Source organism: Erithacus rubecula, assembly GCF_903797595.1.
Source record: "Erithacus rubecula genome assembly, chromosome: 13".
Taxonomy (NCBI): domain Eukaryota; kingdom Metazoa; phylum Chordata; class Aves; order Passeriformes; family Muscicapidae; genus Erithacus; species Erithacus rubecula.
The window spans coordinates 5928092-5942979 of NC_136665.1; the positions used below are offsets into that span (position 1 = coordinate 5928092).

The following is a 14888-nucleotide window of genomic DNA, read 5'->3' on the forward strand; positions in this document are numbered from 1 at the left end:
CCTGAAATCCTGCCTCATTTTGGCTCTATTGCTGCACTATTACCTGATTTTGGTATGGCCAGCAAATAGAAGAATCACAAAGTTCTAGGGAATTGAAACACCCACATTCCAAGGATTCATGGCCAAAATTGTTATAACTTTGCCACCAATACTGTGATATTGCAACAAGTACAATCCATTCATGTGTCAGGCAGTAAGAACTGCCCTCCTACACTTGCCTGCCTTTTTATCCCTCTCTTGCAGGCTTTAGCAATATCAAAAGCCTCCTGTGTAAAGCTCTGGATTGGAAATAACATCTCTACCAAAGCATGGCAGAGTTCATGGTGGGTGTCTGAGAGGAAAAGGATTTGAGTGATCTTTCCTCTGGCAACTTCCTGCCATTAATTTCACCTTGTCTTTGCTGGACACACCTGTGCAATGGGTCCCATTCCCTGTGTAGCCAGCAGAGCAGAAGCAGGTAGGCAGGGAATCTGTGGAACTGTTGAGGCAGCTGAAACAAGACAGGGATAAACAATCACTGACAACAGCTCCTGATGGTGGCTGGTGGGAAGCACTGTACAAATCTGACACGTGCAAGAGACCACAATGACCACAGCAGGCACATTCCAGGGATTCCTTCACAGCTCCAAACACTCCAGTCATGCTGGCCAGGACCTCCCACAGCACAGCCTCACCACACCCAGGAGCTTCTGCAAGGGATAAGTGGGATGGCAGGGCCTGCCTGAAACAGGAGTCAGGAAAGGATGGAGAAGGGAGCACTAGGAGTCATTCCAGCCCTGCTTCATTCCTTGGCAGGGGCAGAAGGGGCAGAAGGGGCAGAAGGAGCCTGCAAATGGCTGGTTTGTTAGCTCCATGGATAAGGCCAGCCTTGGAATCTCTGCTTTCTCCCATCCACATGTGCTGCAGGAACTTAGAGTGGATTTATGCTTGGACAAAATCCCAGGGGAGACTACACATGGCTCAGGTCCAAAGAGAGTTCCCAGAAAGGAACAGACAATTATGCATCTTTGGTGAGCAGGCACCTGCTGCCAGCCCTCTGCCAAGCCCTAAGCCACAGTCTCCTCTGTGTAAAACTCCCACAAACACATTACACTTACTTGGCCATTTGATGGCAGGTGTTGTTGCATAAGTCAATCTTGATCCCTGCAAGAGAAGACACAAATATAACTTGGAATTTTCACCTGGGGCCATTTCTACCATCTAGAGAAAAGGAGCCTTCAAGGCAGGAGTGATGCTAACTCTCGTCCTATGTGACAGCAGGAAAATCTCATGGGATTTATGTTTTGGCACTTTGCAAGGGAGTGAATTTGATGTTCTCTGTCTGAGGTAATTGTTCAATTTGATTTTATCTGTGTGGGCTCTGCATTGGTAGGAATGAAACAAGGACTGAAACCTTGTTAATCCAGAATACAGAACCATTTGTGTTTGGCCCTTTTGAAGCAAAAGATGAACTGTTTTCATGCTTGACATTTACACTAGATAGGACAGCTCTGCTTGATTGCTATTTCTAAATTCACAATAAAATCAACCTTTGTGTGCAAACCTTAAAAATCCCAAGGTATTTCGAAGATCAGGTTTTTCCTCACCCAAATGCTAATCAAAATCCCACATTCATCTTCAGCATGTTACTTTGACACACAATGACAAATTTATTGAAAACTGCAGACCACGGCCTGAGCTCACCTGAGTGAATGGATGTGTGAGCAGAAAATGCAGCTCAGCAAACACACTGTGGCCTTTTGAAAATTCAAATCAAGCCCTGCCACCTTCGTAGGCAAGCAACAGGAGTCATGACCAGCCCAATGTGACTGGAAGCTCCCATTTCTCTCCCAGAGCAAGGGGTTGTTTTTAAGGTGCTTCTAACTTCAGTGGAGGTAGAAACAGGGATAGGCTTTTATTGGTTCACCAAAATTACTCCAAGGGTCGTGTACTGTTGGGGAAGTCACAGCAAATGCACCTTGTGTGCAGGAATGAGAAAGCAGAGCAGAAAAGGTTTTGGGGGAATGCAGAGTACATGTGACTGCTGACAGCCCAGCAGGATCATTCAGATTTCTCTGCCTCTGTTACACCTCCACACTCACGTACTTTCTTGGCAGGTGGGGCCCGTCCAGCCTGGGAAGCATTCACAGCTGCCATTCCCCTGCAGCCCATCATTACAAATGCCATTGTCACAGGCACATTCTGCAGGGAAACACAAACACCATGTCACACCAGCCGGGTCACCAGCACAGTCTTGCTGCTCTCTTCCTAACCCAACACACCAAAGTGCCATCAAGAGTCAAAAGGAAGTGCCACAGGAGTATCAGCTCTTGATCTGTCACTGCCAGGCCGAGAAGCCCAGAAGAGCCCACCAGGGCAGCAGCAGGAAGGGAAGCACAGTTTGCTTGGGTTGGGGATGGAACGGGGACACTCCCGTGGCTGTGCTCACTCCTGCTGGTTCTCTCTCACAGACCTGCCTGCCGCAGAGTCTCGGGGCCTTTGTGCTCTGCCACCACCCCTCCCGAGAGCTTTCCCCTCAGCCCAGCCCGGCGCAGCCAAGCCTGCAGGCGGAGTGTCACCTGAAGAGCAGTCGGCGCCGTATCTCCCCACCTCGCACATCTCGCAGGCCGTGCCGTGGAAGCCCTCGCGGCAGCGGCACTCCCCGCTGCCCTGGCTGCCGTCCTGGCACTCGCCGTGCCCCGAGCACCAGCGCCCCGGCCGCCCCGGGCACATCTCGCACTGGTGCCCGTAGTAGCCGGGGCAGCACACGGACTTCTGGAAAACAGAGCAGGCTGGGGTGAGCCGTGCATGGAGCGCACGCAGGGCACAGCTTCGCTGGGGAGCTGCTTCATTCCCTCTGTAAGGGCCGGTCCGGGTTTATCTGATCTGCCTCACGACCATCATGACACACTGACACCCCAAGGCCCCACCGCTCACTCTGACCTGAGTTCTGGCCTGCTGAGGTGGATGCTGGCCAAGGACTGTCTGTAGCTGTGCCTGGTGCTGCCATGGTGCTGCTCTCGAACAGGGCGCTGCTTATAGCGCCCTGTTCCTGCACCTGCTTCACGGAGCAATGATCTCTGCACACAACAGTCCATACATCTCCCCACCTTCTGGCCAGAGGCCACTCGCTTTGGACAAGGACTATAAAAAGTGACTTTATAAAGAAACTCTGAGATCTCTTTCTCCCAAAGGATTGAAGTTGCGTCCATTGTCGGATGACTCAAAAACCCGTCCCTTCTGTTGGTAGCTATATCCCATCCTTTCTCTCTTTCTCACTCCTTCTACTTAGTTTCCTTTACTTTTTTCTCTCTCTATCACAAAAACTGAATTGTTGGCATGCAAAAAACTGCATTGCTGCTTTCTGCTGAATAAAACCTGAATCTCTTGCTTTTTGTCTTTTGCACCCTGGGATCTAACAAACCATCACTCGGCTTGAGCGGATTGTGACACTCTGTCTGTGTGACAGCTGTGATTTCTGACAGCACATGGAAGGAGCAGTAGGATGAACACCCTCAAATGGGGTGTTCTGCTGCCCAGAGCTTTATGTAAAGGTCTGCACTGCCCTGGGGAAACACGGGCTCTTTGGTGAGAGCTGAAATATCCTGTGCCCCTCCAGCCTGTCTCCTGCCTGTGCTCTCAGTGTGTCTCTGCTGGGCAGGGAGAGCCTCTGCCAGGAGGTGATTTGGTTCCAAAGCCCGGTCTAACTGCTCTCACTTCTTACTGCATCTACTCATGACAGGACAAAGTTGGACAGTACAGATGATGGGAAACACCATCTAATGAAGCAATGCAAAAGTGCCAAATGAGGTACAAGTTCTTACTGAAACTGTGTGTGAGTACAGTAAGTCTAACTTCCTCTCCCCTTTTCAATTTCCCATTCCCTCTAAACTTTCCAAGTGATGCTGCAACATCTAGAAGACATCAAATTCTCACAAGTCTTTCTTGTACCATTTTTTCTTTAAGTGTTTTCTTCCAGTAACCCATTTTCACAAAACACACACAAATGAGGTGTGAGCCCTTCTGCTCCTCCCTTTGGTTTGGCCACAATGAATCATCAGTTATTTGGGAATAACAGGCACAAGCAGAATGCCATCATTCATGCCTCATTTCCTTAGGAAACCAGACTGCAAACATTCAACTCCTTCTCTTCCTCTGCAGGACAAAACCCAGAGCTGCAATATTGAAGCAGCAGGTCCCAATCCATCACTGTGCAGACATTTCTGCAGATTTTCTGTTCCAGTGCCCTTCACCTCCGGGATGGAGAGTGATTCCCAGACAGCCCCAGCCTCAGCTATGCACAGGCACAAACACAGCCAGGATTTCAGCACAGCCTGCACTCCCATGGCTGTGCTCCTGACACCCATCTTGCTTTTGCAAAATGAATCAGAGGCAAATGTTTTCCTCACCAGGGAGACTTTTGCACAGATGAAATGGCAGCCCTCTATTCTTGTTCCTGAGGAGCGCAAGCCACAATTAACGAGCTTCTTGCTTCCAGGGGGTTCCTGTAATTGACATAGACACAGATAGGAGATATTACAATATTTAGACAAACAATGTACATTTTGGTGCATATGGCAGTGTTCTTGCTTTGTGTCTGACAGGAATAGCCCTAAAAATCTGAACTATCCAGAGCTGAGACCAATGAGGCATCTCTGGATGTGAGGTCACCACACAGAGTCTATTTTTTATCTGCCAAACCCATGGTACATGTTAGTCTGAATACTGAGAAAAAAGAATTGGGGTAAAGAAGCAAGGCTTAAGAGGTCAGATGTAGCTGCTAGGCAATTCACAGCCAGTATGGAAATGAAATGCTTATTTTCCTCTCTGGAAATGTTTGTCACTCACTCACAAACAAGCTACAGGCACAACCAGCCCATCTGCATGAACAAATTGATGGCCCAGGCAGGGAAATTGCTACAGGCATCCCTAAATTGGCTTTCCTTGATGCTAATGCCAAAAGAGGCAGAAATAAAATTTTAAAAAACACATCTCTTCTTCCCTGTTAAGTGGGAAAAGTAAAAGGCTCCTGAAATTCAGGCAAAGCCTGGTGCCAGCTTTGGGTGGAGTTTCATGATTCATGTCCATGCTTTTTCCTGTGTAACCCTCCCTTGGTTTCTGCTCTTTCTTGCAAACCTTGGCAATGGATGAGCCCCAGAGGACTCAAGGGCACATTTTTTCATGTATCAAGATGACACCTATAGAGCAATAAAAGGACCTCAGAGCATTATCTGCAACCAGCCTGTGAGCTGTCACAGGAATCCAAGACTCACCACAAGAACTGATCCAGAAGGACACTTGATCCCCTTGTCACACTTGCCACACCTTGACTAGGGCAGAGAGAACAGGAAAAGTCACAAGTGTGTCCTCCACCCACATCACACCAAGAGACTAATCTTGAATTACAAAGGCTGCTCTACAGGCTGCTGGCTGGGACAAAAACGTTTTTATCTCTGTGGTTCAAAACACCAAAAGGAGAGATGATATGCTACACCTTTCCTGAGTCTCAGGGATTTTTGTAGCCCTGGGTTCCTTCCCACAAGGCAAAGTACTTTTTTTCCTGATCTGTAGCAGGCAGATTTACCTCAGTCTCACACTGCAATCTTCAGGTTTAGTGGCTCAATTGCCATGAGCCACCGGTACATGCAAGCTGCACTTCTGGCCATGACTCCCAGACAAAGCAGGGAGCATTTTCTAAGGGAGCTTGTGGTCATTCAAAAATTGAGCAGGATTTTCCTCCCACTACTGAGAGTCTGGAAGCCCCTGCACTAGCCAACCCCATGGAAGCTGACCATGATCTGCACAAGAGCTGCTTTAGATGTACAGAATCTCCAGGTAGGAGGTGCCAAATCCCCACAATTTGATGAGGCTCATCTGGATTACACCACAAGCTCCTGTCTCACCCATGACAGCCAGGGCAGGCTGCCTGTTACCCTCAGCTTGGCTCAGCAGCTGGAGGAACCCTGTGAAATGCAGTCAGCTCCCTGGTGACAGCCTTACCTTCACTATGGTGGTGGTGTTGGCAGTGCAGCGATTCTTCTGCACCTGCAGCACCTGGGACACCCCGAGCAGGATGCCATTCCTCGTCTCAAAGGATTTGCCATCCAAAGGAACATTGTTGGCAAACTTCTGCAAAGCAGGAGGCAACAGCTGACACAATAACCTTCAACTCCTATGGATTGCTGGGCACTCCAAGGCAGTCCCAGCAGTGAACTTGTGAGGGTGTGCAGATGGGAAATGGGAGTATTGAGTCACCAGCCTTGGGAAGTGGCAGCCTCAGATGGAAGAACAGACTGCCTCCCTTACCTGAGTACTGTTTTGGTAAAACATCAGCCAGTAGGAGAGCCCTAGCATGCTCTCCTTATGAACTCCACTTCTCAAGTCTGCAGGCAAGAGCTTCTCTCCCAGTACAATGTGGTACTGCACTGTTTCATTGTCCTAAATCCACAAAAATACAAATGTTTGGAGTCTTTTGACTTCCTAGACTTCAATTCAGTCAGAGATATGGCATAAGAAATGTTCCTAAGCACCTGTAATGGCTAATAAAGCCCAGGGAGCCTAGTAACTCTCTGTCACACATAAGTGATCACACTTGATGATTCTGATACTTGATGAATCCATTAATGTTTTTTGGAACCTTTCAAAAGTCTGAAAATTGCCACAGCCAGACAGGAAATAGAACATGTTGTGCCATCTATCCATATACTAATTTACTCTGCACTTGTGTCCAAATATTCTTTCCAGATCTCACTGCAACACCCCTGGAAATTCCTCTCATTTCTCTGCCATGTTTCTTCCAGCTTTTAGCATCATATATTAATTTCCTCTGCATGCTGACATCCCCTGAGCTTCTTTACTATCTGCCAGTGTAGATGCCCCTGCGCCCACATTGCAGATATTCAAGCTGCAAGCAAGCAGTGAGCTTACCAGCTGGGTCACATTGGCAGCACGGCAGTACTCCTCGATGGAACTGTTTCCAGGAACAAAAATTGTGTATTTTTCAGAGGACTCAACTTTCCCAATGAGCTGGTACTCCTAAAAAATGTCCAAACAATAACATTAGCAATTAACCTGTACTCACTAAAACCCAAACCACACTTGAGATCAATTGCACCTGCAGTAGACAGGTCATCTTCCACTGTAACACATGCCAGTGATCTAGAGATATAACTGTAATTATTTGGCTGTTCAAAAGCTTTCCTAGAAAATCCCTCATGTAGGACACACACAATCCCCCTTTCTTACCAGGCAGTCCAAATTTAGGTCCCCCAGTACAGGGTAAGGTGGGCATTTGCTCAAAAGACAGTTCTGGCAGTGGCAGCTGTGCTCACCTCCCCTGCTTACCTCTAGCAGCTCCTTGAAAATGCTGAAGGAGGGCACAGTGCTGAGCTGCTCCTGCAGGCCAGGAGGGCTTGGGGGGACATCTCCAGGGGATGGCAACAAAACCTGCAGAAAAAGCAGGCTCAGAGCAAGGCTGAGCAAGGGGCTGAGGGGAATCTCACTGGGCTCCTGCCCTGCTTGCAAGGAAGGCAATTAAAGGCCTCATTTTACACAGCCCTGCAGCAGCCTGAACCCTTCTATCAGCCAAGAGAAGGGGAACTCTCCTCCCAGTGCTCCTGGAGACAAATGTTTTAAACACTGAGCACTGCTGCACAGGAAACATCTGTCAGGACCTTGTGATAACCTCACACATTTTGCTTTTGTATCCCTTCCCAGCCATCCAGACATGTGTTCCTCCTTGGCCCTATCACTATCAAATGCTGCTACAGCTGCAGCATTTCCCAGTGCCAGGTGTGCTGACATACCTTGCTGAGGACATGGAGGATGCCATTGCTGGCAGGGATGTCACTAACAACTATGCTTGCATTCTGGATGGTCAACACCTGCACCAGAACCAGAGGGAGGAGAAAAAGGATTAGGAAGTGCAAATATAAAATCAAAACAAATGCATTGCTCATTCAAGGCTGCCCATGGCTAATCTGGGTACAGTTTTTGAAAGATTTGCATTTGAGGGCACCAGTGTCCCACCCAGGCTCCCCAGTGGATAAATCTGAGACTGGTACATGAGCCTTATGTAAGAAACCCTTACAGCACTCGTGGTGTTTATCTGCCATCTGGTCTGTGGGTTGAGAGTGGGTAATTCTGGCCCATCAAGCTTTTTGAGCTTTTCAGCAGTGAAGACACCTTCAAGGAAGTGGGCTCTGAGGGGAACAAAATCAGATAAAGAAAAGATTAGGGAACTGTTGGTAATGACAGGGAGATAAGAACATACCACCCAACATTCACAGCTCTCACAGGAAGAAGTTTAGCATGTGGAGAGAACAATGGAGAGAATTTTTCTGATGCCATCTGACTGGGAAATCTCTCTGCAAACACATGAAAAATAAACCCACTTCCCATGATCTGTGATGTTATAAAAGCCTACTTAATTTTTGCCTTCTAGATATTTAAACTTGCTTCTATATTTATCTCAAGATATATCCTTATTGGTCATGCACAAAAAAAAAAAAAAAAAAAAAAAAAAAAAAAAAAAAAAAAAAGAATTTCATGGCTCTGTTACTGTTGTTTGTCCCAGTAAAGCAATGGCAGGAGGCTCCTCATACCTGACTAAAAATGGCAGCATGTAAGGGGTCAGCCAGAAATCTTTGTCAGCATTGCTCAAGTTCTTGATAGCTGCCTCTGATGGCACCAGGACAGTGACATTTGCTCCTGCTGGGATGCTGAAGAGGGATTTCTGTCGTCCAAAGCACAAAAATGAACAAACAATACACAGCCATAGTGCAAAATACATCCCCAGCCATCCCACTCTCACAACCACGTGGAAGGGGTGTGAAGGAGCAAGGCAGGTGCTCAGGAACACAGTAGGATCCCCTGACTCTCCTGGGCATGGCAATCAAGGAATGCCACAGGTGGTTTAGCCAAACCTGATTGCCAAGGGAAGCCCTGCTGCTTTAAGCTCTACCTTCCCAATTCAGTTTTCCTTCAAACACATTCAATCATGCCCATAAATCCTTTTTGGAACCCCAGCATCAGTCCTGGGGGAGGGACTGAGATAACTGCTGGGAAAAGCAATTTTGTATGCAGCAAGTCAGGTGAGCTGAAGCTCAAGCCAGAGGCTGACAGTCACAGTGTGTTTCCACAGTGTGGAGCATCTCTCTTATTCCCACACCAGAGACAGGGAAGCAGCAATGAGAAAAGGAACAAACATGCAGCCTAATGTGCCAAAGGATATTCTTTTGAAAAACAGTGTTATGATGTTACCTCTTCTTTCCCTTCTGTGCTGTTTTCTGATGGCCAGGAGTTACAGATGGTACAACCATGAAAATTAGGTATAACACAGCCCCAGCTTCCTCTTGTGAGAGAAGCAAAGCCCCCAAGACACACTCATGACCCTCATTCTACCCTGAACTCTACAGCCTTTCTACATGCCTGCTCTGTAACCATTTCTCCTTTGCTTTGTTTTGTTTTCTCTAAATAAAATGATAAGTGGAGTTGCTTGTTCTCTAACAAACTCATTCACAGACTTCATTTCTACAGAACTTGCCTGTGTGGGTGTCCCATGGTTTCTCTTACCTTAACCCAGTCGTAGAAGCCTGCAAAGTGGGAATTCCTGGCCAGCTCCTTTCAAATAGAAACAACAGGAGAGTTACATCTGCTGAGCACAGGGTACAGGGCTGGGGATTCAGGATGGGGGAGAAAAGCCCTTTGCAATATCAAATCTGGCAACAAGGACTTTGACATTCTTCTCACTTCACAACTATTTCAGGCACCATGTATTGTGAGGAGAGATGGGCACTTCTAAAACCAAACTTCAGCCATTAAAAATATATATATCCAGATAAACAAACTATTTTCGACTCATCTGCAATGAGTTCATGTGTATCAGGGACAGAAAATGGGCCTGACAGCTCTGACCTGAAAAAACTTTCTGAACAACAAAAGAAAGATGATTTATTGCACAGGACAGGTGCTGCCTGCAGAGGGGTGAAGCAGCTTAGAAATTATGGTTTCACTGGCAGTAATTAGTCTTGGCATCACTTCTGCCCCTGTGGTCTTGGAATACACTTGGGCTTCACACTGATGCTGGTAGAAGGAGTCAGCTAAGGTAACAGGGAAAAGCAGAGAGAGAGCAGAGGCAGTTCTCTCCAGTCCCAAACAGCCTCAGACATTTGCTGTTCACTGACTTTGAGAATGTCCCCGTAGCATGTCATGCCATCCCCAGCATAGCCTTCAGAGCACACACAGGACCTCTCTCCTCCACCAAGGGGGACACATGTAGCCTGCAAACACAAGGAAAGGAAGAAGAAATTAGAGAGCAAACACAGGTTATGCAGTGTTACACCTATCTCAGAATTGAATTCTGGCCTTCCAAGGGCAGGGCTGGAGTAGCACTCACAAACACTTCCACCTGCTGTCTTTATGAGTGTTCCCCTCACACAGCTAAGCCCAGGTGATTGCTTTGGTTGTGTGAACACACAAAAATCAGAGGACCCATTTTTGGAGCACATCAGTGCAGGCCAGCAAGATGACATAACATAAAGCTTTGCAATTCTCTCAATGCCATGGTTCTGCAAAACATGTCAGTGGGCAGGGGAGCCTCCCCTGCCATGCCAGGCTGAGGACAGCTCTGTAATACTCACCAGGTCATGGCAGCCCCCATTGTCCATGAGGCACGGGTTGATGGCATCACAGCTGTGGCCATCACCAGCATAGCCCCTCTTGCAGACACACTTGCTCTGCAAGGAAGAGACATTTCACTTTTATAGACTGACCAGAGCATCCTCAGTTACTATCCAAAAAATGTTCAAGGCAGCAAAACTTCTCCTTAATTTATTTTCCCAAGTTTTCTTCCTGGTCCTCAAGACCTGGAAATGTGGAGTTGTTCCCCCAGCAGAGCATCATCCTCTATCACAGCACAAAGGCTGCCTGATTACTCAAGCACATTGATCCCCTGCACTGCTTGGCTGTGGGGGTCACTTGAAGATGATGGCACCCTCCTTTATTTCCAGGTTTTTAGGGAATGACACAGACTTTGTGAATGGCAGAAAGAAGAGTTAATTTCAAAGCTTCCTGCTCTCAAGATATCTAGCAGTGCTTGCACATCCCACCTCATTAAAATCTGCTAATTTTTCCAGCAGTGCTCTCCATGCTCAGTGGGGAGCAGCAGCACCCTGAGGAGTCTCTCATGTGCACCTCCCTCCTCCTCAGCATGCCTGCTCTTGCCCAGCTCCCTCCCCAGGCTGCACCTGCCCCTCAGTGCCCTCTGGGGCAGGGGGTGCAGTGCCTGCTGCCTTGGATCAAGCTGTGTAACACAGATAATCCTGTCCCTCTGCTGAACAAGTGCCAGAGTGGAGCAGCAGCCCTGAACACACCCCTGCACCTCAGAGCACTACACTGGGATGCTGCAGCTGGTGTTTCTGGCAGTGGCCAAGCAAGCTGGACCCAGTTTTCACCTCTGTTAATTCTCCCAGCAGGCTGCCCAGCTGTGCCCATACCTGTCCAGGGCCAGTGTAAATGCAGTCAGCATTGAGGTGGCAGCTCCCTCTGCTCTCCAGCATGCAGTTGTCTATGGGCACACAGCTCTTGCCATCCCCAGTCCAGCCCATGTTGCACTGGCAGGTGGCAGTGCCAGGGCCTGTGCTGGTGCACAGGGCCTTCAGGAGAAGGGAGAGAGAAGGAATTACACCCAGCAGAAGGGACAGAGTGCAATGAAAACACAGCAATGAATCTCCTTCCTCACACTGTGAGGAATTTCTGACTGACCAGCTCTGATTCCAGCACTGGGGACTGGGGGTGTAACCATCTTCTGCAGGAAAGTCATAGAAAACTTCATAATAAAGGGATTCTGGAGACATTTTGTGTTTTAAGAGAGGTAGACATTTGTGTCTAAGGTGGCTCATTATCATTGTGTAAAGCTCTTCCATTACACAATAAGTATTCCCTGAAGAGGAGGATCACAATCTCCTGCCTGGATGTCTGGGATGGAATCAATTATAGATGGCAGACCTCTCTCAGGAAAAGACCTACTTTGTACCCAGTGCCATCCTATTCTTTTGTCTGACTTAAGAGACTGATTTCTGATGAGGTTTGACCATTTGGCAGTAATTTCCAACATGAAACACCACAGTCTTTAACCATGGATAAAAACCAGTGTTGATGGTTACTGGCAATATGAGTTGGATCTCATAGTTAAGCTACAGAGATAGCAACATGTTAGAAGAGCTTGAGGGGAATATCTCTGCAAACCAAAAATTATCTGTACAGCTCATCTGTGTGGCTGATAAAATACCTGGTTTGAGCCAGCCAAACTATCCTTGGAGTGCCACATTTTGGCACCTACCCCAAAGATTGCCATCTTTACAACGACTATGCCAAGGCACTTGTTATTCCATCTCATCTGACAGACAGAAAAAATTAGCACACAAAATCTGTAACAGCCCCAGGAGTCCTGGATCCCTTTCTGATTGAGAGGAGCTGCCTCTCCATGCTTCACAGCCTGACCCCACTTACATTCTGTGAACAACCTCCCCGTTCTGGCTGACTGCACAGGTCAATGGGCTGGCAGGAAAACCCATCCCCTTCATATCCATCCATGCAGATGCACCTTGAAAGAATAAACACAGAAGGGACACAGGTGAGCAGTCCCTCAAGCAGGCAAGATCAATCACTAGCAGGTTGTCTGAGTCACTGCAACCATCCTGTGCACCAAGCACAGACACACAGAGCCATGTGCAGTGTGTGCAGTGTGCCTGTGCATGGCAGTGTGCCCTGGCTGTGCACAGAGACTCACCTGGCTGTGTCATTGAGGCTGCAGACAGCGTGCTGGTGGCAGTACTGGGACAGCCCACTCGGGCCACAGTTCCTGGATGTCCTGTCACAGAATTTCCCAGTGTAGCCTTCCTTGCAGGACCAGGACTGACACACCCCCCCACTGCCAGGCCTGTTGTCACAGACCCCGTGGACACAGCCACAATCTGTCAAGGACATGCAGTAAGATGAGTTAGTACAAAAGGTCCAGAATCCATCACAGTTGTAGATTCCCAACTTTCCTTCATGATCTCTTCTGACACCAAATAACCATTCCTTTTTTTTTTTTTTTTTTTTTTTTTTTTTTTTTGACAGAGGGATGTCTGAGAGACATCCATCACAAATCAAGCCTGGCCAGGGAACAGATCCTGCAACTGCCTGGATCCATGTTTTCTACAAGCTGTAAGAACAGACTCAAATTTAGACTATCAAGCTAAAGGTCTTTGTCAACTGTCTTTTGTTTCCTAACAGGAGAGATCTAAATTAGGTTGATGTTTCCAAAACATCACCACTGTTATATCACTGTTATATATATAGTGTTTTCTCCACTGTTGTTTGAAGGGACACATATTTTTGTCACTACTTTCCTGCTGGTCTTGCCAGAAGGGAATCAAATATACATGAATCTGCACCATTATCCCTGCTCTCTGTTTTCCTGTAGTCTGTTCATCAGTTACTCACCCTCATCACAGTTCTCTCCGTGCTTGTTTGGGTTTGCACAGATGTGGCAGGCTGTGCCTTTGAAACCTTCAAAGCAGTGACAGTTGCCATTCCCTTGAATGCCATCACTACACTGGAAGGAAAACAAGAAAAACCCCAAAGTGATTGAAACTCGGAGAAATGAGTTCATTGAGTTTATTGAGATATGAGAGTGCATTGATATCATCTAAGGCACTTTGATACTCACAGTAACAAACAGGACTTTGAAGAGTGTTGGTTGTAATACAAGATCCCACACAGCCAGAGCTGTGCCCAACAGCCATGACCTAATTCACACTAAATATGTACCATTCTCCCTGGATTTTCTGCTGCCACCTCTGTGGGCTTGTCCCTGGAGCACAAACTCTGAATTGTACTTATTTCAAACTACCCTCTCCAGCCACACTGGTGCACCTGCCCATTGCAATGCAGAAGGTTTCTCCACACTTACATTTCCCCGGCCATAGCAGGGAGTGGAAAATCCCCCTGGGCATGGCAAGCAGTCTGGACCAAAGAACCCTTTGCAGCATCCAGGTTTCTGGAAAAAACAAACAAACAAACAATGACCCTCTTCCTGCTCACAGCCAATTCTTCTCAGAACAAACCATTATATTCTGCTTGTTCTGTGATTTTGACACACAGGATGCATGTTTTTAATACACTTTTAATTCTTTAAGAGTGCTGGCCCACTCACTCTTACTTCATCCTTGCCCAGGACTACATTCCTGTGGAGGCATGTAGCAGTCCTGGATTGCAGACCTTGTCATGACTGACCAAAGGAAGAGCAATCATAATATAAACAATCAGCAGTATTTAATGAGACACCCACAAATCATTCCACAGAGTTGGCACTGTGAGAGCTCAGGAGCTGCAGACAAACACAAGTCCATAAATTCACTAAGAGAGACTTTCCTGAACCATCTGACAGTGGTTCACAAACAGGATGCTATCATTTCACAGCTTACAGTACTTTCCCTGTGCTCAGCTTCCTCTGGGAGAAATGCTAAAGCTGGGACACTCCAGTTAACACTGCACCATCATGGCTTCACAACAGGGATGCCTTATTTTATTTATTCATTGCACTCAGGTTTACCTGAGCTGCCTTCTAACATCTGCAGTAGGCTGGCACCCTGTGCTCTCCTGGGCAAAGGAAAAGCAGGCAGCTTGTTTATGTGATGCTGCTGGGCACCTTTCCTCTTGCTCCCACCCAGCCCTCCTGGCTCAGAGCTGCTCCTGGGGAAGGAGGAGAAGCAGAGCTGAGCTCCCATCAGGGGAATGTGCTCCTCCTCCACACTCACCGTGATGGTTTGATTGCAGTACTTGGCACACCCCTTCTTCAGGACGTTCAGGCCTTGTGGGTCATGGATGTAAACACACTCCTTTGGGTACAGTGCTGGTTCCTG

The 14888-nt window shown here is 47.5% G+C and overlaps 1 protein-coding gene across 4 annotated transcripts in view; it reads right to left on the bottom strand.

Moving 5' to 3' along the window:
• The window catches only part of STAB1 (stabilin 1), a 51888-nt gene that overhangs the window by 14303 nt on the left and 22697 nt on the right, over positions 1–14888 (bottom strand). For all 4 annotated transcript variants that reach the window (XR_013775748.1, XM_079317215.1, XM_079317216.1 and 1 more), the window contains 22 exons: positions 14784–14885; positions 13937–14023; positions 13468–13579; positions 12770–12953; positions 12490–12583; positions 11475–11633; positions 10620–10715; positions 10164–10259; positions 9553–9600; positions 8583–8713; positions 8069–8180; positions 7785–7862; positions 7324–7425; positions 6907–7014; positions 6286–6417; positions 5980–6108; positions 5253–5309; positions 4389–4484; positions 2559–2754; positions 2086–2181; positions 1098–1143; positions 411–490 (listed from right to left, as the gene is read on the bottom strand). Coding sequence is in view for 3 of the 4 variants with exons in the window: in XM_079317215.1 (XP_079173341.1) it covers positions 411–490; positions 1098–1143; positions 2086–2181; positions 2559–2754; positions 4389–4484; positions 5253–5309; positions 5980–6108; positions 6286–6417; positions 6907–7014; positions 7324–7425; positions 7785–7862; positions 8069–8180; positions 8583–8713; positions 9553–9600; positions 10164–10259; positions 10620–10715; positions 11475–11633; positions 12490–12583; positions 12770–12953; positions 13468–13579; positions 13937–14023; positions 14784–14885 (2341 nt within the window). In the remaining variant the exon portion in view is untranslated. The remainder of the gene's footprint in view (positions 1–410; positions 491–1097; positions 1144–2085; positions 2182–2558; positions 2755–4388; positions 4485–5252; positions 5310–5979; positions 6109–6285; positions 6418–6906; positions 7015–7323; positions 7426–7784; positions 7863–8068; positions 8181–8582; positions 8714–9552; positions 9601–10163; positions 10260–10619; positions 10716–11474; positions 11634–12489; positions 12584–12769; positions 12954–13467; positions 13580–13936; positions 14024–14783; positions 14886–14888) is intronic.